Source organism: Jaculus jaculus, chromosome 5 (assembly GCF_020740685.1).
Source record: "Jaculus jaculus isolate mJacJac1 chromosome 5, mJacJac1.mat.Y.cur, whole genome shotgun sequence".
NCBI classification, from domain to species: domain Eukaryota; kingdom Metazoa; phylum Chordata; class Mammalia; order Rodentia; family Dipodidae; genus Jaculus; species Jaculus jaculus.
In genome coordinates this window covers 131,084,533-131,108,001 of record NC_059106.1, presented here as the reverse complement: position 1 = coordinate 131,108,001, position 23,469 = coordinate 131,084,533, and the positions used below count along the sequence as shown (strand labels likewise).

The following is a 23,469-nucleotide window of genomic DNA, read 5'->3' as shown; positions in this document are numbered from 1 at the left end:
TAGTCTCAGGCTGGCCTTGAACTCAAGGCAATCCTCCTACCACTGCATCCTGAGTACTGGAATTAAAGGCATGCACTACTACACCCGAGTAGATTTTATTTTATGTTTAGGCCTAATATTCACTTCAAACTGTTGACTTGAGGCCAAGGGATCAAGATGGGAGGTTTGTGTTTTGCTTTGCAATTTCTCCATGTGGACAGTTTTTCAGACTTTGTATTGAATACACTCCCCTCTTTTCCTTTTCTCTTGAATTAACTTAAAATCTGGTAACAGTTACCTTTAAGTGTAGATCTACTTCTGAACTCCCTATTCTGATTTTTAAATATATGGGCCAAACTTTAGTCCAATTGCACTTAATATAAATTAACATAGCTTGAAATTATGATATGGAATCTGATACTATGTTCTTCCTCTCCTTTCTTCTAGTAAAGTAATTTGACTGTTTTAGAAACTATGTATTATCTGTGATATGTTTTAGTGTCAGCATATTAATTTACATAGCAAAGCATGTTGGCAATTTGATTGAGATTATATTAAATATATAAATCTATTTGGATAAATTCAGAGTTAATGTTAGATTTTTAAATACATGAAGAAGGTATTGCTCTTCATATATTTACATTTTCATAAATTTCAGAAAATTTAAAATTTTCTATAAATTTTTATAAATTTCAGCAAATTAAAAAATATTTTAGTGTACAGTCCTTGCACATATTATCAAACATATTCCTAAATATTTTTAATTTATGCTACCTTATTCAATTTTCTTTAATAGTTATCCATTAACAAAACATAGAAATGCCATTGATATCTATGTATAGATCTTTTGATCTTCCCAAATTCACTAGATACCAATTATTCTCTCCCTCTTTGTTATGACATTCTTGTCATTTATAAATAAAGAGGTCTTTACTTCATCCTTTCCAAATATTATATCTCAACTTCTGTTTTTCTGTGTTGTACACCTAGTACAATGAAGTTATAGGAGTGGCAGCATGCCCAGATTTGTTTAGCAGAAATTTAATTAAGTATGGGGCTACATATTAAGTATGATGTGTTCTACAAGTCATGTTTACATTCATGAGTGAAGCCTACATTTGTTTCAATTTTTAGTGATTTGTTGAATTCTGAATCCCACATATGGAGAGCTGCAAATGTTTTCTCTCTTTAACCTGCCAATGTGATGACTTAGTAATTGATTTTGAATTGTTCTTCCCTTTTACATTCTTGCAATAAAGACTCACATTATTAAGACTTATGGACTTTTTATCGATTGCTGGATTTTAATTACTAATATTCTGTTAATGACTTTTACTCATGTCAAGGACTTTGTTTATATCTTTGTTCATGAGGAATATTGGTTTATAATTTTCTTTTCTTGTGATGCTTTTGAACAAAGAGAAAAAAAAAACCAAAAAAGTGATACTAGAATTATGATATGATTTAGACAATTTTTCTTTTATCTCAAAGGTTCTATGTAAAATTAGTATTTATTTTTGGCTTAAGTTGTTCTTTTAAAAAACTGCCTACTTAACTGTCTGTGCCTGGTATTGCATTTTATGTAAAAGATTTTTAGTTATAAATTCAGTTTCTTTAGAAACTTTTCAGCTTTTCTATTTTATCTTGTGATAATTTTAGAATTTTGATTTTAACAATTGTTTTACTAATTCATCTAAGTTAGCATAGTATTTGTATATATGTCATTGCATCATTTATAACTAACTTTCATGTGATATTGTGATTTCTTTTTGGATGTATGATTTTCAAAACTTTCAGGAATGCAGATTTCAGTTTTTGAATTTTTACTTTTCTATTGAAATGTCTTTTTTTTAATTAATTAACTAATTAATTAATTTATTTATTTATTTGAGAGCGACAGACACAGAGAGAAAGACAGATAGAGGGAGAGAGAGAGAGAATGGGCGCGCCAGGGCTTCCAGCCTCTGCAAACGAACTCCAGACGCGTGCGCCCCCTTGTGCATCTGGCTAACATGGGACCTGGGGAACCAAGCCTCCAACCGGGGTCCTTAGGCTTCACAGGCAAGCGCTTAACCACTAAGCCATCTCTCCAGCCCATGAAATGTCTTTTTAAATATTTCTTCTTTGGTTTTTATAATGTTCTTTTCTTTGACTCAACACATACCTTTTAATGTGCATTTAAAATGGCTAATTACATCATCTGTCTATGCCAGTTACAATTTTCCTTTTTTTAAAGTATATCTTTTTAAAATTAACTCTTATTTATTTATTTGAGAGAGAAAGAGGGAGGGAAGGAGAAAGAGAGAGAGAATGGGCATACCAGGCCACTGCAAACAAACTCCGGATACATGTGCTATCTTGTGTATCTGGCTTATATGTGTCCTAGGGAATTGAACCTGGGTTCTTTGGCTTAACTACTAAGCCATTTCTCCAGTCCTGATTTTTTTTATTTTATATTTTTTGGTTCATTATTATTTATGTATTTGAGAATGACAGAGAGAAAGAAAGAGGCAGATGGAGAGAGAGAGAGAAGGGGCGCATCAGGGCTTCCAGCCACTGAAAACCAACTCCAGAAGCGTGTGCCTCCTTGTGCATCTGGATAACATGGGTCCTGGGGAATCGAGCCTCATACCGGGGTCCTTAGGCTTCACAGCAAGTGCTTAACCACTAAGCAATCTCTGCAGCCCCAGTTCTGATTTTTCTTTTAAGTGTTCCTTCTACCTAGTGTTTTATCTTATGATGGACATTAGAGATACTATATTATTGAATGTTTGGATTTTGCAAAAGTTAAGTTTTCTTCTAACAGGTAACTTATTTATATACTAATCTTTCCTTCCTTCCTTTCTTCTGTCTTCCCTTTTTCCCTCTCTCCCTCCCTCCTTTCTTCCTTCTTTTTCTTCTGGATTCATCTTGGTCAAGTGTATAATTCAGAAATACCCTTTTTTAAAGAGTTGGGTTAGATAAGCTTCCAAAGACACAGCCTCTGGCATCTTGGGATGGTCATAGTTTCTTGACTCTGAGGCTGAGTCCAGCCCTACATGGGCTCACAGTTGTTTGGTTTCTAGCTACTCTTTGTGGACTCTATAAAGTATAACCTAAAAATGCACGAGTGTGCAAGCAAATCCTATGCATATTTCTAGAGTTCATTTGCTACACAGCTCCCTTCTGTCTGGCCCTTAGTCCTTTAAATCAATCCATCACAGTAACTATGAATTCTTAATTTCTCTACCGCTAGCTCAATGCAACGTATCTTTTTTGACCTCCCCCTTTCTATACTACAATCTGAAAAATATCTTTAGGCAAAAGATTAAAAAAAAAATGAGAACATACTATAATGGAATTAATCTTTTCTGAATCTCTTTGCCTCACAGATTACACTTTTATGTTACCAATCATTCAACTGTGAAAAACTGCTATTTTGTGTATTATAGAGGGACCCTAGTTCAGTATTTCTTTAAGGACAGAAGGTGAAGTCCACAATGCAGAAGTTGGGCTGGGGAGATGTCTCAGTGGTTAAAGATACTTGCTTGCAAAGCCTGTTGGCCCTGGTTCCCTTTCTCATTACCCCCATAAAGCCACATACCCAATATGGCACATGTGTGCAGAGTTCATTTGCAGCAACAAGAGGCCCTGACATGCCCATCCCCCCCAATAAATAAAATTAAAAAATAAAAAAAATGCAGTAGTTTTTTTTTTCATCTATTTAACATAGAACCTATCAGATCTGTAGATTAAATCAGTCTTAGGCTTGACTATGACTTAACAACATTTGAATAAAATGTTCTCTTTGTTAACAAGTTAAGAAATTATCATTATCACACTTCCAAAATTACCCATAATATCGCACAGAGTAGCTACAAGCTCTGTTGCTGGGAACAGCATAAAGTCTAAGTGGCTGGCATTTGGTGGAAGATCTCAGTTGGTAACAAGCCCTGACTACAAGAGTCAAGGTGAACAACCTGACTTTGCACATAGCATGATTTTGGAACCCAAAACATGGGGCAGGATAAGAGCTGAATTCTTATTGAATTCTTTTAGCTAAGGATGGTCAGCTGGACTTTTGGGGTTTAGAGACAATTTTTACTATAGAACTGCAAAAGGAAATTCTGATTCAGGGAATCACAATAAGCAGCTGACTATATTTGGCTACTGCCTAAGTTAGTCTATTAGTGAAATCAGTGAGAAAAGGAGTTCAGGAGGCCATCGTGATCACATTGCATCACCCTTTTCTGACTAGAAACCTTTTTTTTTTTTTTTTTTGTCTAAAATTGCATCAGTATAAAAACATTCCACTGAAATGCCAGGAATTTGACTGAGGGTGACCCTTTCTCTATGTGGTAGCACTGTGTGACATGAGAATATTTGGCCCTGACCATTTAGAAAATCAGCCTGGCTGAGTTCTTATTTAGGCTTCAGTTACTTAAATAGCATTTGGGACTCCTTGAAAACAAGATGGCTCTAGAAAATACAAGGTATATACATGATTGTATGTGACTATATGATACAAAGTTGAAAAGCCCATTATAAATAACATAGACAGTAGTAACATGAATGTGGCTGAGAGAAATTTATGAGGACTATTGATTACTTGGTTTATTGACATTTAGAATAATCCATTTGTGGTAAGGACAATCAATAACCATCCTGTCCAAACCATTACAAAATGTCCATACAGAGAGAGCCAAAATAATGCATGTAACAGATAGATTTATCCCAGTGTACTGTTAACATAATGTGTACTCAGCAATCCCAAGGACACAATCACTCTTATGACAACTACATGAATTGAGTTTAGTAAATTCTCAATACCTACACTGTCATAACCACTGTTTTGTGATGATTATTTGCTGAAGGACCTTCATGCTAGGACTCCTCTAAGATTATACATGTTAGTATTTGCCCATGACACAGTTAAAATTTTACCTATGACAGGAATAACATCTGGATTTGGGTTAGTGAACTTGAAAGTCCACGATTTTCCTCTTAATAAAGAAATTTAGGCTTGGTTCTACACAGCTTCCCTTTTTTCCCCCTATGACAGAAAATTGTTTTAAAATTGTGTTTCCCCACTAATACATGATCAATAATTGAATTTATGATGATATTATAAACAGCTCACTGCCCTTTGAAATAAGAGACTTATGGTTGTCTGAATATATGGCCCCCACAATATTCAGTGTTTTATTAGCTTATAGTTTGGATCTGTAGCCACCTGGCTGGAGGCAGTGTCACTGGGCAGATCTTAAGGTGTGGTGGTAGGTTTAGATTTCAATTTAAAGATATTCAAAGTGTGGCTATCTGGAGTTCCTGAATGTGTGTGCTGTGTGGCTTTTGGCTTTAAGCTTTTTCTCTCTTTGCCTGGTCCTTTAAGAGGGGTCCAACTTCTACCATTATGGAACTTCCCCTTACTTCTGTAAGCTTCAATAAATCCCTTCCTCCATAACTGTGCCTGCTCTGGAAGTTCATCTCAGTGAACCTAAAGCTGTCTACCACAAGACTGCTCATGGTAATTCTAGTCCTGAATGAGATTCTTCCACAAACTGCCTCAGATGCTCACAGAATCTTTCCCTCTTTCCTCTGCCTAATATAACTCCCCTACCCCAGACAACCTATCATATTAGACAACCCTATCTTATAACTCATTTTAAAAGTGTCCATAAATATTTTTAAAATTAACTGATTTGAGCTGGGCGAGGTGGCGCACGCCTTTAATCCCAGCACTCAGGAGGCAGAGGTACGAGGATTGCCATGAGTTCGAGGCCACCCTGAGACTCCATAGTGAATTCTGGGTCAGCCTGAACCAGAGTGAGACCATACCTCGAAAAACCAAAAAAAAAAAAAAAATTAATTGATTTGCTTATTTCCTTACATTTTAACTTCCCTATTGACCCCAGAAGTGCAGAGGATTTATATCTTCCAAAATTTCTGACTAATAGTTGATGTCAAAAAACTAATTACTGGGGCTGGAGAGATGGCTTAGCGGTTAAGCGCTTGCCTGTGAAGCCTAAGGACCCCGGTTCGAGGCTCAGTTCCCCAGGTCCCACGTTAGCCAGATGCACAAGGGGGTGCACGCGTCTGGAGTTCGTTTGCAGAGACTGGAAGCCCTGGCGCGCCCATTCTCTCTCTCTCCCTCTACCTGTCTTTCTCTCTGTGTCTGTCGCTCTCAAATAAATAAATAAATGAAAATGAAAAAAAAAAAACTAATTACTGGGCAGGAGAAATGGCTCAGAAGTTACAGTGCTTGCCTGAAAAGCCTAAGGACCCTAGTTCAATTCCTCAGCACCCACGTAATGCCAGCTGCACAAAGTGGCACATGCACCTGGAGTATGCTCAAGTGGAGTGGCTATAGGCCCTGGCAAGCCTGTTCTCTCTCTTTCTCTCTATCTGCCCCTTTCTCCCTTTCTCAAATAAACAAATTTAATTTAAAAAGTAATTACCAAGTCAACTAACACATAACACCTCTTCATTCTTAGCACACTTTCTGTTCTTTTCACAAACTCTTAAGCTGCATTATCATAAGGTAGTATACACTCAAGTAAACCTTCTGCTATATGGTATTGAGCCATTCTTAAATACCATGCAAAAGTAAAGGAAGTCTACACATGTTCATTGTTCATTAATATTCTAGGTTCCCAGTGGTGGGATTGGAAAAATAAGGAGAGAGAGAGAGAGAGAGAGAGAGAGAGAGAGAGAGAGAGAGAGAGAGAGAGAGAGAGAGAGATTGAGGGGGGGTTCTACTGGAAAATACAGAATCATAGTTTACTAGACAGTAAAGAAAGAATGGATAGGCAGGTATAGTGGCAAATTTTAGTACAACATAAACTGATGTAATAGAAATTATAAATAAAGAAGGGAGATTTCTGTTAGTATAACTCAGGTTACAAAAGAATCTATCTTCATTATATGAAAGCTTATATGAAATAATGATACTTGAAAATAAAGTTGAAAACTGAAAGAGAAATATTTCCTCCTATCAGAATCAATAGTATGAGCACAGGCATGATTTTAGGTATTTGTGATGTCCTTGAGGCAAGAACAGTGTGAATTAGTTGGGAAGTTCATTGATAATCTGGTTAGGATCATAGGCTTTGTTTATCAGGTTACTGAGTTAATATCTAGGTATTAGTAAATTCATAATTATTTCACTCCATTTCTGATAGTTCCAGAAAACTTGCTATACTGTTTACAATATAAAAATAAGTAGCTAATGTATAAATCTGTCTTATCTTAGATAGTTCAAGTCATTGTCTTCAGTGTGTATCTTAGAACTGTGAAAATATATGCTGTTTCCAAAACCAATCACAGTCAGCAGCTGATGGCCATCCCCTGTTCAAACCCAATGAAAAGTTGTTCTGAAGTCTATTTGAAAATGAAGGAAGGGAATTAGACTTCTCCTATATTGATATTGGACAATAATTAATGGAATTGATTAAAGCTATTAGAATAAAAAGTAATGGAAACATGCTTTTTCATGTAGTATTCTTGGGAATCTATTCCAAGAGATTGTTAATTACAGCATGTAATTCTACTTTAAAGGCTATTTTTGACTCTGGAATGCTTATCTGTGCCTATAACCCCAGCACTCAGGAAACTGATTCAGTAGAATCATGAGTTTGAATTGCACAGCATAACAACCCCCCTCTCAAATACACACACACACACACACACACACACGTATATAAAATACATACATACACATAACATATATATGTATATATATATACACATATATACATATATATAATCAAAAAATAAATATATATGAAATCATATATATACATATATATAGTAAAATATATTTGACTATATAATCTTATTAAAATAATCTTTAAAAAATACATTTTTTAAAGGTTATTTTTTGAAGTGGGAATATCGTTCCCTGAGAGAACACTTTCCAAGTGTGTACAAAGCCCTGGGTTGAGAATCTTCTGAAGCCTTCCCAATATTAAAATATTATTTTAATTTTTGTATAATTAGAGTCAACTCACATCATTGATTAATTTAAGACACTTGTTATATGTCATAAACGAAAAATAAATAAGATTGAATCTACTATGAAAAATAATTCCTAGATACTGCTGTGTTTTCTCTGCTTGTTCATGCATACGTCAGGTACCTTATTCATTTACTCAGCTTACACAGCTGTTAGCAAGATGATGGATCACTATTCTCACTAAGTAGAAATTATTATTTTTGTTTTCATCATCCACCCCAGTCATACCTCCCAGATATACAGTGGAACTGGCATGCGGTTTTGGAGTCACCGTCTTTCTAGTGGTGATTCTCATCGTTGTTTATCATGTTTACTGGCTGGAGATGGTCCTCTTTTATCGGGCTCATTTCGGAACAGATGAAACGATTCTTGGTAAGTGACAGAAGCTTGATCTAAAATCTGTTCTACTGTCATATTTAGAAAGCATATTAACTCGATAAAACCTGGATTAACTAGAGGATTGAATCAGGTGACCCTTTAATGCAGCTCTTACTGTGAAAAGTCTTCTCATTGTATACTCGTCACCTTTGTCAACTCAGTACATTTAATCTTGGTTAGTGCTGTCCATCTAGAAAATATGTATGACACATGGGAAATTTAAATGTTGCTAAGTGGTAACATTTCAACATGTAGTTTTGCAATCTTTTAGCAATAAAATGCTAATTATTCAGAATTGGGTTTGGCTTTCAGAGCACATTTCAGTGCATACCAGCAGCATTTCAAATTGTCAGTGGATACATGTGATTCTTGGCATCTGCACTGGACAAAGCAGTTCCACATTCTTCTGTTTTGCTTTGTTTTGCCTATGTTCTGTATCCCATTGTCTGTCCCAGGATGGCCTCCAAGTGATGAATGCTGGGATTACAAACATGTCCCACTATGCCTAGCTGTAGGTCCACATCCTGTGCTCAAGGGAGGATCTGTGAGCCAGCAGCTTTGGAATCATACCAAGCTTATTTAGATGGAGAATGCTAAGTATAACCCCTTCTAAACCAGAAGGTGCCTTTTAACAGCATTCCAAAAGACTCATGTTCTCGTTAACATTTAAGATTATCTTCTATATCAGCTCTTTAAGTAAAATATTTTCAGTGTGACTTAGTCCTGGTAAAAATTTTCTGACAATATGAATGAGACATTTAAACATACAGATTTTGAGGTGTACCCCATACAGATTCTAATTAGTAACCTTTTTGAAGAGGCGCACTATCTGTATTTTTAATGAATCATGGGTTAGGCAAATTTAGGAAAGATTGATTTGAATGCAAATATAATTTAATTCTAGCTCTTTTAAGGTGTAATTTAGACAATTTCAACCAGTCTTGCTCATTTTAGAATTCTATTACATTAATGAGTGGTTTTCTAAAACATGGAATAGAAACTGCATGGCATTAGCTGCCAGCCCCTATGAGCCAGAGATTTCTTCTGTCAGTTCACACGAGTATTGCCACATTCACACTTTCTCCCCAACAGACTTAACTCCATGAGATGAAGGTAGAAGATATAGCAGATAAAATTTGAATTTCTGTGACCATTTTGCCTGCATATTGTCACAAGTGGAAAATCATGGTCGAAACTGATATCACTCATGCATATAAAAAATGAAAATGTCTAATACACAGAAGTCATATTTAAGAAAAATAAGTGTTGACATATTTCCTATTTGTGTGGGATTTGTGTTCCTTTTGCTAGATGGAAAGGAATATGACATTTACGTTTCCTATGCACGAAATGCTGAAGAAGAGGAATTTGTGTTACTGACTCTACGTGGGGTTTTGGAGAATGAATTCGGATACAAGCTGTGCATCTTTGACCGGGACAGTCTGCCTGGGGGAAGTAGGTATTTCAGAAGAGTACCAATGATACTATTCAGAAAGGCAAAGGGGTTAGTTAGCTTCAAAGCATACATAAGATTAAATATGTACATCATCATATGTAGATATTTAACATCCAAATCCTTTGAAGTAATAGAGAATTCTGTAGATGTAAAGCTGCCTTGTAGTATATATAGTTTTCAACTCATGTTATAGTGGGAAGATATCTTTTCTATTAAGCTTAAAGAAGTTCCATTTCAGAAAAGCATGGACATACAGTGAATTAGAGCTCTATTAAAATCACACAGCTTTAAATGTCTGGCTTATTCACATTATATTTTGAGAAGCTGTAAAATAATCTGCATTAGTTTCTCCTGCTCTTTTAAACAAGCCTTGAATATAAAATATATTTTTTTTTTGCAAAGGGTAAGGTTCATTTAGTTTAACTAAAACTTGGTTGGAGAAACAAGATCATAGAATTTCCCTTTATATTTTTTGCTGCTAATAGAATAACTTCTTTAGCCATTGGCTCATTTTCTTTCTTCACTTTTATTTACCAACGCACTACTGGTACTCAACTTTCACTTTTGGTTGCCTTTTCTCCTGTCTTTTACCAATTTATTCTTTTGGGATTTAGTTTAAAAAATTTAAAGGTCAATATATGCTGGTACATGTGGTGGCACACGCCTTTAATCCCAGCACTCAGGTGGTAGAGGTAGGAGGATTGCCGTGAGTTTGAGGATACCCTGTGACTCCATAATGAATTCCAGGTCAGCCTGGGCTAAGGTGAGGCCCTACCTCAAAAAAACAAAACAAAAAAAGAAAAAAAAGAAAATCTTCTACTGCTGAATATTTTAAAATAAAAGCATGTCTCTTCAAATCCAAATAATCCCTCATAAAATAATGCTTCATCTGAGATTTTCTAGCAACAGGCACATAAATAACATTGATAAACATGATGTTGAACTCCCTCCCATTGAAATTAATATACTGTCTCTTACCTTGAGCATGACAAAATATTTCTCTTCCTTGAAAGTTCTGTTTTCATTAATGTTATGTGACTAATTGAGACATAGAAGAGACATGATGTTCTCATGTTGACCCATTAGCAGATCCATTATGCTATTTTGCCATTGGTTACCCAGTGCTCATTCTTGTGTGTTACAGATGACATCTACAGTAGTATTTTGCCAAGAAATAATGACTTAAATGGTTAAATAAAATTTTCCACTCATTTAAATGCTTAGCTGTGCAAATCACTCTTTGAACTTCTATTTATTCAGAAAGATGATAAGAACATTTTTACCTACTGTGTGAAAAGTAAGAGAAAGATGTATCTGGTTAAGACTTTCAATAGAGGTTGATAGTGCTTTGAAGAACTCCACCTCTGCATAATTAACCTTGCCTTTTGCATTTGATGGCAGGCCTTGTATCCTTTTGGATTCCTCCTTCTTCTCTTTCTTAGTCTACTTTGATTTTGAGCCTCTTTCCATGCGTATAATGGTCAGCCTCCAGTGGAAGTGCTTGACACAGACAGATACTCATTTCTGGTTTCTCCTCCAGGCTGCAAATGCTAGATTTTGTACCAGTGAAGATTAAGAATCCAAATGACTATTAGAGCAGTATTGGAGGTCATGATATAGTTTCCACAATACCAGAATATTACCTGGAGCTGGAAACTGTCCACTGGAAGTGAAGGATTAGATTCCTTCTTGACATCTGTGATAGAATTTAGTAGCAGGTATTAACCAGATCTCTTTACAAAATAATAAAATTATACTGCATATCTATTTTCCCTATTTTTTTCTACTTTTGTATTAATTTGGAAAAAGCATTTGTTGGCTAGTAAAGGCAGATACATAAGCTAGCAGCTTCTGAGATACAGGGTACTGGAGTGATGATGGGAGAGTAAGATGTTGGTAGCTGAGAAGGGAATGCATTGCTAATCATAAATAATTTGATTGGATAAATGTCTTAAATTTACTTATAGAATGATATAGTGATTTCATTTGGAGTGAGGGAGTTATGCCAAAACAGTGAGGGTCTTTCAAAAAGTGAAGCAGCCTACTCTTTATATTTATTAGTTGAAAGTGAAATTGTATGGTTCTGATTCTGTAATACATTTAATGCTTTTCATACTAGAAAGTTTATGCACAGGTATATTTGGGGTGAGGGAAGGACTCATGAGCTTGTGATGATACCCTCTATGACAATTTAAAGAAATAGATTTCAGAACAATATATCTACTCTTTGAGGCCCAAGTAATTTGAACACTGAGGTCACAGTAATTCACTATATTTTGGCTTCATACTTCAAACAATCCATGTCTTGAATTGTTTTCAGAATGACGTGTGTGTGTGTGTGTGTGTGTGTGTGTGTGTGTGTATATATATATATATATATATAAAATTTCCCTGAGGAGAGTGTCCTTCAGTGGACAGCATGGTTACTTAAAAGATAGTGTTTCATGTTGCTGGTAAAAAAAAGTGTTATAGCCTCATTTCTCAGGCTGCCAATACAGTTCCCTGTATTTGCTCCTCAAGCCTCTTGCTTTTGGATAGTTCTTAATAAACACTAATCCCCATGGTGTTTTCTTTCCCAGTTGTCACAGATGAAACCTTGAGCTTCATTCAGAAAAGCAGACGACTCCTGGTTGTCCTAAGCCCTAACTACGTGCTCCAGGGAACACAAGCCCTCTTGGAGCTCAAGGCTGGCCTAGAAAATATGGCCTCTCGGGGCAACATCAACGTTATTTTAGTGCAGTACAAAGCTGTGAAGGACATGAAGGTGAAAGAGCTGAAGAGGGCTAAGACGGTGCTCACGGTCATTAAATGGAAAGGGGAAAAATCCAAGTACCCACAGAGCAGGTTCTGGAAGCAGCTGCAGGTGGCCATGCCAGTGAAGAAAAGTCCTAGACGATCTAGCAGTGATAAGCAGGGTCTCTCCTATTCGTCCTTGAAAAATGTATGAAAGGGAAAGTGAAAAGAATAAAAATAAGGGTTGCTCATGGAAGGAAGAGTCCCCCTTCCTTACCCTAGCATGTGGCTTCCTAGACAGAAAAAAAATTTTTTAAAAGCCTTGTCTAAGCATTTTTGTGGGGGGAAATTCAGGTGTCTGCACCACTGGCAGCTCTGTTTCTCAGGCAGTATTGAGGTTTATAGTGAGATTGTCCACACATTGTCACCAGTTTCCAATGTCATTATGATCCCTGTAAAGACACATTTGATGCATCCTCCATCCTGATTCCTCTATCTCAACTTTTTAAGAGCAGTTTTGCCATGGACTTCAACATCCATTTAAGATGTCTTATCTGTGGACAGCATTGTTATGCATTTCTCAGTAGAGTTTTCCCATTGTTTTAGTTTTAGTCATCCACTGAAAGATAATAGTAGCCTAAATTCACTTCAGCTGAGTATAATTTGCTTTGTTGCTTATTTCTCTTGAACATATCACCTTAGCAAGACAAAGTCACACTAAAGCTGTTCCTCATGACTGGCTGAGAGGGCATGTTGCCCTTGCTCCTTCACTACCCTTGCCCTCATCTCAGGTAACTGATATCATATTTGTAAACTTGAAAAGAATTCCAGCTTTTGTTATATTAACTTCCTTATTTTCTACAGATAGATCCATATATTTCACTCCATTTCTGTTTCTACTTATACTAATCATCCAGAACTTGTAGTTATAAAGCCAACAAAACAGGGTTGGTAGGTGGCTTCATACCAGGTTCAGTCTGAAAAGAATCTTCTATTGGTGCTAATATGGTGAGTGAGAAAACAACAAAATGCTTTTAGAGTACTTTTGATATGTGAAAAGAGTACAGAAGAGGTTGTTTGACAATTTGTCTCTTAATCTCATCCTTAATAATGTGAAAACTGGAAAGAGATTTCTTCTCACTTGTTCACACCTCTTCATGATAAAGTGAGAGGTTAGATGTAGTAAGAGTTGCTTTTAGCATTAATATTCTAAAAGAATCAATACTTCCTGTAATTTATTCACAAGTATATGTAGAACCTGGTTCTAGATGAATCCCATCTGAAAAATTACTGTCAATGAAGCTGAGTTTTGTTAGTTTGACGCAAAATTTTATTTTACTGTTTCTCAGATTTGGAAGTGTGAAAACTAGGTACAACATTTACAGAGTGATTAATATCTGCAACATATATATGTCTGTGTCTTTGTGTGTGACATCTGCTCTCTACACCCCTTTACAAGTATACTCATATTAAATACATGCATGTACAGTAATATTAACATGTGCATGAATTATTTATATGTCTATACTTGGGATTATACACTATGTAACAACACAATTACACACACATGCACACACATACATATTTAAATAATCTTTGGTTCAATTTTACTGACCAGTGAAACTCTTGTGCAGTTTTTAAGATTATGTTAATACTATAATGCTTTTATGTTGGTGCTGTTCCTACTTCATTCATGTTATTTGTGAATTTGCAACTCTACAAGTTGTAGTTCCCACTGCTGTTGCCTTCCACAAATTGTGATAAACCCCCACTCCTATAGTTCACTTGGGTTGCAGTGGAATCTCTTGTGCATAGAGTTTCCATGGTCACTGCTAAATAGCCAGGAATCTGATATTAATTGGATTTCTTACAGACACAATTAGAAACTAAACTATGCTAATCCTGGTGCTCAGCTATGTGGATTCCTGAGTAATAAAGGAAACAAGTATAAGTGAGACTAAGTATCCTGTAAAATGTAATTCACAATTGGAAGAAGCCTTTATTATAGGACAATTGTAAAATTATCTCCTACATCTAAGTGTCCTTAATCAGAATTAAAGTCCATAATAAATAATTTCTCTATATGAGTTATTATTTTAAATTGAAAACGTGGTCCCCTCTGAATTCTTGACTATAAAACTGTATTATGAAATCAACTTTGGATCAGATATTTCTAATTTTATTGATATTATTGTTATTTCAAATCACTATCATCAGCATTAACCTGTTATTCACAAGATAGGGGAGAGTTGACTCCACATAAGCCTTGGATGTCAGTTCTGGCAGGAGTTCTAAGTGAGCCTGGAACAGATTTCTCACCAGCAAGCTGTTCTCTTTGCACTTTTTGATTTTATGCTCATCCCAAATGCTGTTGGGTGTCCCTTTGAGCTTTTCCTATTTATAGTCCTTTTTTATACTGAACTTTTCCAAATGTTATAATGTAAAGCATATCAAATCTAAGTAATATATCTCATCCTAAGAGAACTTAATTTCATGATTTTTTTCATTTTACAGAAGATACACAACAAAGAGCATGTGAGCAAAATGGGGAAACACATTTGATATTTAGACAGAAATGAAAGTAATGTCTCTAAAAAAAAAACAAACTTGATAATTTTATATCTTGGATAAAAGGAACTTCTGTACCCAGGTTAACAAAGAGCCATGCTATTTAGAGTGTCACATGCAATTTATTTAATTCTATTTTGTATTGTAACTTAGAAGATTTTCTAGGATTCTAATAAAAAAGGCACTGTCTTGTATTGGGAAACAAAAATATCACTCCATTTGTTAATTGTCCATTTTACCCATAGGTTTTAGTATTTTACATTTATCTTTTTAAATTTTATTTGTAAACTTTTGTATATTCCATTTTTGTTTGATTTGTATATTTACATATTTTTACAATAAACCATTTATTTTCACCTTTGAGTTTTATTTTGTGCATGTGTTTTATGTACTTATTTTCATGTATGAGCATAAGAAATATGAATAATGCGTGTGTTTTATTTGCTTTACATGTGAATTTAAAATTGTATAAAAGAACAATGGATTGTCCAGTGTACTAGGGTGTGTGTGTGTGTGTGTGTGTGCATATACATTTGTACTAGGACATTTAGGGTGAGATAGAAAGACAAAGAAAGAGAGAATGAGAATGAATATCTCAAGACAATGACTCCTTTACAAAAAAGTACACAACCTTAATTCTTTTTATCCAGTTTGTAATTATGGTAATTACACTAATCTTTTGCCCTTTAGGCTTTCATGCAACTTAAGGCAATTGCTTTTGAATGAGATCAAGAATTTAGTACCTTGTATTAATAGATTATAATTCATATCAAAATATGCAGTTCAATCATGAATTTCATAGAAGTTGGAAATATTTCAAACTATATTTTATTTTAAATTAATAATATTAAATATTTAGTGAGTGATGCCTTCTCATTTGAAAACATCCCTAGACATTTATTCAAAAATATTTATTGAGCCCTAGCCAGTTGTGGTGGCACATGCCTTTAATACCAGCACTGGGGAGGCAGAGGTAGGAGGATCACCATGAGTTCGAGGCCACCCTGAGGCTACATAGTGAATTCCAGGCCAGCCTGAGCTAGAGTGAGACCCTACCTTGAAAAAAAGAAAAAAAAAATTGAGTCTTTATAACACGCTTTGAATTGGCTTTCAGTGCTATATGACAGAGACAAGCAACAATGGAATTCACTATATATGGGTACATGGGGTTCCTCCATCACAAGAGATATGTAAACAGAGGTGTAATAAATTCATATTGGATTTTATATTGGTGAGTAAGTGGTGAAGGGTCTTTAGTTACTTTCAATCCCAAAAGTATTAAGTAACTACCTACTATATAGTAGTGACTCTTTAAAAGATCCATGGTCAGCATTTTATCAGCATAATTTATCTAGCTATTACCATTCTTATTGAAACTGTGACGATTTTCTTTTTCAGTCATTCTGGACACCATTCATTCAGTCTTTTACACAAGCATAATCTGCTTCATGGTATGAAAGACATTCAGCAACTAGTTCTAACCAGGTGATAAAATTAACTTTAGTAGATTGTTTCAGTACTGCTTTTAGAGCATCTGCTTCACTTCTAAGCTAAGTATACTAAAAAGTTAAGGCTTATTAAGTTTATCATAATTTTATTAAGATTATGTTCAAACATTACTAACAGTATTGATTCAAATTCAGAAAATATGTCAGCGCATGTATTATTTCAACATTGTGTCCACTAGCCACATAACAATAATTTGATCAAATATTTATTGCTTGCCTTACATGTGCATACAGGTATGTCTAATTTTTTATAGCCCTGAACATTTGCTCTTATCATGTGAATTTTGTAGAAAGATGAACTCAGATTCAAAGATTTTTTTAAATTTTTTTGTTTATTTTTATTTATTTATTTGAGAGTGACAAAGAGGGGGAGAGAGAGAGAGAGAGAGAGAGAAAGAGAGAGACTGAGAATGGGTGCACCAGGGCCTCCAGCCACTGCAAACGAACTCTTGATGTGTGTGCCCCCTTGTGCATGTGGCTAAAATGGGTCCTGGGGAATCAAGCCTCGAACCGGGGTCCTTAGGCTTCCGTTTAACCGCTAAGCCACCTCTCCAGCCCAGATTCAAAGATCTTAACTGTAAAAACCGATAAAGAAGAAACCAAGATGTCAATGTAATACATTTTCCAGATCAGGTGTTCCTTTTCTACTATGGATTGTGTTCTATGAGAAAGAAATAAAAGAGATAAAAGATAAAAGGTAAAGGAGAGAGAGAGAGAGAGAGAGAGAGAGAGAGAGAGAGAGAGAGAGAGAGAGAGAGAGAGAAGATTCCACCAATATCCTTGCTGAAGAGGCAAATATATGCCTAATTTTCTCCCATGTGAATTCTAGGTATATGAAGATTGGAAAGGCAGATGTATCCTTGAGTGTGGTAGGATTCTGAACCTGAACTATGTCAAAACACACCAAGCTTCACAATTCTGAGCCAAAGTAAACAAGCTACTTCTTACTCCCTCTCCATGCAATCTTTAGCATTAAAATAACTGTCTTCTTCAAATATAAAGTTAAAAAGTCTAGTAGGTATTAATAGTGTCACAAAAGGAAGTCTTTTCCTTTCAAAATATCAACTGAAAAGCCCTTGGTTAGGGTAAGCCTCATCAAGAAACAACTTTGTTTATTTTCAGTGCCTGATTCTACCACTCAGATTTGCATCTAACATTGGCCTCCATGAACATATACCTCTAGCACTTTCTAGAAGATGTACATTTTTTTTTAATCCAGGAGCTCAAAAGATATACATATGCCTGTTTATTTGGGGAGGGAATAAAACTACTGGAAGTATCACAGCTCTTCCATTCCTGTCAAGTTCATAATCATCAAATCCAGACCTCAAAAGATAATTTTTGACATACATTTTATTTTTACCCTTCAGAAAAAAAGATTTTTTTTTAAATAGCCATTATGAGATATGGCATCAATTACCCACACACATTTGATTGTATTAATTGTGTTTAAAACCAGCCATGTTGTCATAAAGCTATTTTCTATTTCTTGTGCTCCAAGAAAAGCAGGAATCTCCTCACAATTACATTTACTAGTTTAGTCATGGATACTTAATAAGATTATTAGTAAAAGATAGGACCAAGAAATTACTAAGACACGCACATGCACATGCATGCCTGCACACACACAGGATTTGAAGAGGTAAAAAATTTATATTTCAATATGTATATAGATATCACCTCCAATTTTCATTCAAATTCATATCAAGCCTACTTATTTGGGGAGGGAATAAAACTAATCTGGAAGTATCACAGTTCTTCCATTCCTATCATCAAATTCACCAGAAAATCTAGTGTGTCTCCACAGGCTGTTAGGCTTCCATCAAAGTAGTTAAACAAATGAAATGACCTTACATTAGATGATCATGATATCTTAATCACAGAATCTCAACACATGTCAAATACCCTCCTGGTGTGAGGCTGTCCCTTTGAATGCTTCACCAAAAGTCTTAAATAATTTATTTAATTTATTGATTCTTCACACTGCCATTGATTTGGCCTTGTAAGTTGATTTTTAGGCCATTTGTTTACAACACACACACACACACACACACACACACACACACACACACACCTGGGCATATATAAGATAGGTAAGGGAAGATAGGCAAAGAGGAAGATAGGCAGAAGGGAGAGACTAAGGGAGGAAGAGAGAGGAAAGGAAGTTGGCAGGAAGCAAAGAAATTTTGGTTGACAAGAAGAATTATCCTCTTTCCAGAAATGTTAAATATCCCAGGCAGTAGCTATCCTTCCTGCACTTTATTAATCAAACTATGTCAGTAGCATTATGTGCATTGCTATTCAAAATACTGTTCTTAGGAGACACACATATACAAACAGAATGCTCAGAAAAATGGTTAAAGAAAGTCTGAAGTCATGTCACATAGATTAAGAGAAAAGTATCCACAAATTACTTAATCTAGAGGTCAGAAGAAAATACATCCTCATCACAATAATTGTCAAATATTTCAAACATTTGAAGACATCAGATAGAACTAAGTTCACCAGATGAAACTTGCAGAGATTAATATTTCAAAACAAGACATATAACAAGTAGAGCCACAGAAAATTGCTCTTAGAAATAGTATTTAATTCTGAATCCTTTTTCTTCTTTTTTTGTTTGAATTCTCTTTCATTTTATTGGTAAGGGAAGTCTTTATTCAAGATTAAAATAGCTGGATGAAAAGGGGTTTGTGCAGAGGATCGAAATTAAGTACAAACCACTCCCCTGACCTTGCAGGTAGAAAATCCTTTGAGATTATCTGTAAAATGATCTGGTGAGGTTCTTAATGGGAGAGATTATTTAGAATTGTAATTTATATTCTCTAATGTTTGTTCATTTCTAATTCTTTGCAGAATGGGCAACAAAAAACTTGGATGTGTTGAAGATTTTACTAGACGCTATACTTTCTTTCCATTTTCCTACAGATACAGTGGAAGCAGTTTTTGACTTTATTCAGAGGAGCCGAAGGATGATTGTTGTCCTGAGCCCAGACTATGTGACAGAAAAGAGCATCAGCATGCTGGAGTTCAAGCTGGGGGTCATGTGCCAGAACTCCATTGCCACCAAGCTCATCGTGGTTGAGTACCGTCCGCTTGAGCACCCACACCCCAGCATCCTGCAGCTGAAGGAATCTGTGTCTTTTGTGAGCTGGAAGGGAGAAAAGTCCAAACATTCTGGCTCCAAGTTCTGGAAGGCCTTGAGGTTGGCACTTCCCCTGAGAAGTCTGAGCGCCAGTTCTGGCTGGAACGAGAGCTGCTCGTCTCAGTCTGACATCAGCCTGGATCGCGTACAGAGGAGGAGAAGTCGTTTGAAAGAGCCTCCAGAACTACAGAGCTCAGAAAGGGTTCCCGGCGCATCTCCAGCTCCAGGCACAGTGTCCAAGCATCGAGGGAAGCCCTCTGCAGCCTGTCGCTGCTGCGTCACCTACTGTGAAGGAGAAAGTCACCTTAGGAGCAAGAGCCGGGCAGAGATTCATACCCAGCCCCAGTGGGAAACACATCTCTGTAAGCCTGTTCCCCAAGAGTCAGAAAGTCAATGGAGACAAAATGGAACCAGATTGGAGACCCCTGCTCCCCAGATCTCAGCTCTAACTCTTCACCATTTCACAGATTTATCCAATAACAATGACTTCTATATCCTATGATTATTTTGTGTTGTGGGTGGTGGCTGCTAGCTCTCCCATATGCCATGAACTTTGGGGCATAGTTGACATTTTTATCATCTAATAGACTGTCAGATGTGTGTCCCCCTTATTGATTTTTAAAAACTATTTATTTCTAGGAGACAAAAGACCCGAAGCACCCGAATCCAGTTATTGCCTCTAATGGCCTCAGAAGAGCACACTCTTCTTGGGCCCTAGAAGGTCAGTATGTAAACCTTGCCTAAAGTCTGATCCTCTATTTTGTACAGTGATTTCAAAGTGATCTAAGGATTTAAGTGTTCCCCATGGGTTTGCTGGCTGACCTTATTATTGAGTTGGTCAGGTGTACTTGGGCTTTGGTGCTTACAGAATATGTGTATTCCCAAGGGAGTATCCTAGGAGGACAGCACTCAGCAGAAAATCTACAGATTATCTCCCACCAAAGGGAATCTACCCATGCAGGAAAATACCCTTCCCTCTGGTCCTTTGTTACTTCCTAATGTTGTCAGCATCAATAAAGGTATATTTTTATGTCACATTATTTGTACTAGCAAAATTTTAATACAATCTCCCCATTCTGCTCTTTCTTTCTTTTATACTTCTAATCTGAAGAGCCATTTCAGGACATGGAGTTTGGTTTTGGAATGGACGCCATGCATACTGAGTTATCCTTTTAGTTTCTTCCTGATGGTTGTTGACAAAGTCCATGAAGAGAAAAATAGGCAGGGAGAAAGTATTCTAACACAAATGGAGTTTAACACAAGAATCTCATTATTTTGAAATGATAGCTGAAAAAAAAATTGTATTATAAGAGATTTTGAGTAGATTTTGGTGCCTGAACCCATTAGTAGTCACATTTCTGAGAATGAATATTAAATTCAAGTGCCCATAGAAGCAAAAGAAGAGCAGATGAGGCCCAGTGCCAATCTAACATGTATGCACCCCATCTAGTACCAAGGTAGACAAAATTACATAAAAATACATGATATGTAATTCTTTTTTGCAAGCCTTTTAAATGTTTATTATTAATATTGTTATTAATAGCATGTTTCAAATGGATGCATCATGTGTTGGTATCCTCTTATCCCTTGTCCCTGCCCCCATTCTGCTGGGGATGCTCCTCAATGGGGTTGTAGGTATTCCCCACGAGGTTGTGGTTTATCCATTTTGGGAGAAGTAGTCAGTTATTTTGGGGGGAGGGAATGCCTCTGGGTATCATGATGTCTCAACCTGTGGCTCTTACAATCTTTTCACCCCTTCTGGAAAATTCCCTGAGCCTTGGTGTGTGTTTTATGTCTACTTCAGTTATGAGCTCTTAGGAGCCACTGGATCTCTGCTTTGGTAAGTGCTGAGTATATTCAGGGTCTGTCTCCTTCACCCTGGTGCTGATTATCAGCTGCAGCATGGAAGCAACCCTCTTGCGCATCTCCCCACTTCCTCTGCGGATTCAGCTGTAGCTTGACTCAAGTGTTAGGGTTAGTTTATCTCCTCTGGCCTTGCTGTCTTCTGAAAAAGAAGATCAGATTCTCCAATGGAGAGTGAAGTAGTTTACATGGGATAGGCATTAATTTAGGGAGAATTTGATGTATGAAACCCCTCTTTTAGCCAAAGACTAGTGAGAGCTTGTCACTGGAGAGCATACTCTTTGTCTCCATAGGATTCTGATCTGGTTCCCAATTCCAGATATGGGACCCTTTACACTGAGCAGATATTTTAGCAAAACAGAAAGTTATTGGTTACCCACTGTGGTTGTGTGCCACTACTGCACTGACATGTACATCATGTCTGGGTGTTTCTGCAAATGTTTTCACATAGCAGTAAAAAGCACATGTCAGGGACTTAGTAGAGGTCCTTGGGTGAATCTGTAATAGAAGAGGACATACTCCCTAAGAAGGGGAAAGCCTTACTCTTCTCCATTTGATTATTGCCACTAATATAACCCCTAAACTGTGCAAATTTTCATGTTTCATTCAGCAGAAACTAAAAATCTTTATTTTAATGAGCACCCACAATAATGAGGTGAATTAATTTCATAAAAATAATATAAAAACAAAACATATCTATAAGACACAGTCACCCTGAGGACCACTAGAGTGCAATTCTGGAACAAAATTGTCAGCCAAAGAATGTGTCAAAATGGGGATTCATGTGCCATTATCAATGCTGGCCCTAAAGACATATGGAAAGTGTTACTCCCTTCCCAAAGTGAAGACATATGGGCCCAGAGAGTAGGGTTGAATTTGCTTAACCCTCCATCCCAAGATAGAAAGCTGAGACATAGGCTATCTTCTGTCTACTCTGTAGGAGATCCCTGTCTGTTGGATTTACTATAAGAAAATTACAAGCAGACTATCCACTCTTACTAAACAGAAGCAGAAGAAAAAGAACCATGAGGGACACAAGAATTCACCTTCCGTACATTATTCCTGGCTGCTATAAAGCTTGGCCGAGTGCCAGCCTCTCCAGTTAGCAACAGAATGACCAATGGTGAAGAAAATATGAGTCCTCGTGGAAAAAAAACCTAATTTTTCCTCTGTTGAAACCAGAAACTAGAATAACCTTGTCTAAATATGATGACAAAGAAGTACTCTCTAGAAAAATATAACTCACCACAGAACTTGCAAGTAAGAACTGACCAACCAGAAGAAATGACTCAGCACAACCCACATGTCTTATCCCATATTGTGACCTTTCCATAAGAAAGGGAGCCACCCCTGCTTGATGTATGATCAAGAAGCTTAATTTGGAAGACAGGTGATGGGTAATCTCAGAGGCTTCAAATTTTGGAGGGAGCAAAGGCTCCAATTCAAATTAGTCATATTTCTTATTAGTGTAGTATTCCATAGTGAAAAAATAACTTAAATAATTAAAATTACTTTTGTCACGTCTGCATCATTTTATTCAGAGAAAAAAATCAATAAAAGAACCAAAAGAAGAGGTAGTGATATGAAAACAGACCTTATTATAAAACTACTTATTTCTTTGATGACATAAGTATAGAGTAATCAATATAAATTCACAGCTGGAAATTAACTGTACAGGATTTAGAGCAATAATGGTCTACAATTTACCACATGTAGAATGACTCAGAAGTTATGTTACTATTGCTTGGCCACAATTGAATATGATAGTCAGTGTTATATACTTTAATGAGGCAAGTTATAAGAAATAAAATACTTTCATGGACCATGACCATCCCAAAATAAAATG

The 23,469-nt window shown here is 36.2% G+C and overlaps 1 protein-coding gene across 6 annotated transcripts in view; it reads left to right on the top strand.

The window, feature by feature from the left end:
- LOC101602880 (interleukin 1 receptor accessory protein) overlaps window positions 1-20,594 on the top strand; it is a 135,674-nt gene extending 115,080 nt beyond the window's left edge. For 2 of the 6 annotated variants that reach the window (XM_012947903.2, XM_045149941.1), the window contains exons 9-11: window positions 8,195-8,344; window positions 9,662-9,805; window positions 19,544-20,594. In XM_012947903.2, coding sequence (XP_012803357.2) covers window positions 8,195-8,344; window positions 9,662-9,805; window positions 19,544-20,262 — 1,013 coding nt within the window. In that variant the 3' untranslated portion in view covers window positions 20,263-20,594. Of the gene's footprint in view, window positions 1-8,194; window positions 8,345-9,661; window positions 9,806-12,385; window positions 15,164-19,543 lie in introns of those variants that run through there. The other 4 variants (XM_045149939.1, XM_045149937.1, XM_004654266.2 and 1 more) reach the window with 3 other exon arrangements.
- The last annotated feature ends 2,875 nt before the right edge of the window (window positions 20,595-23,469 follow it).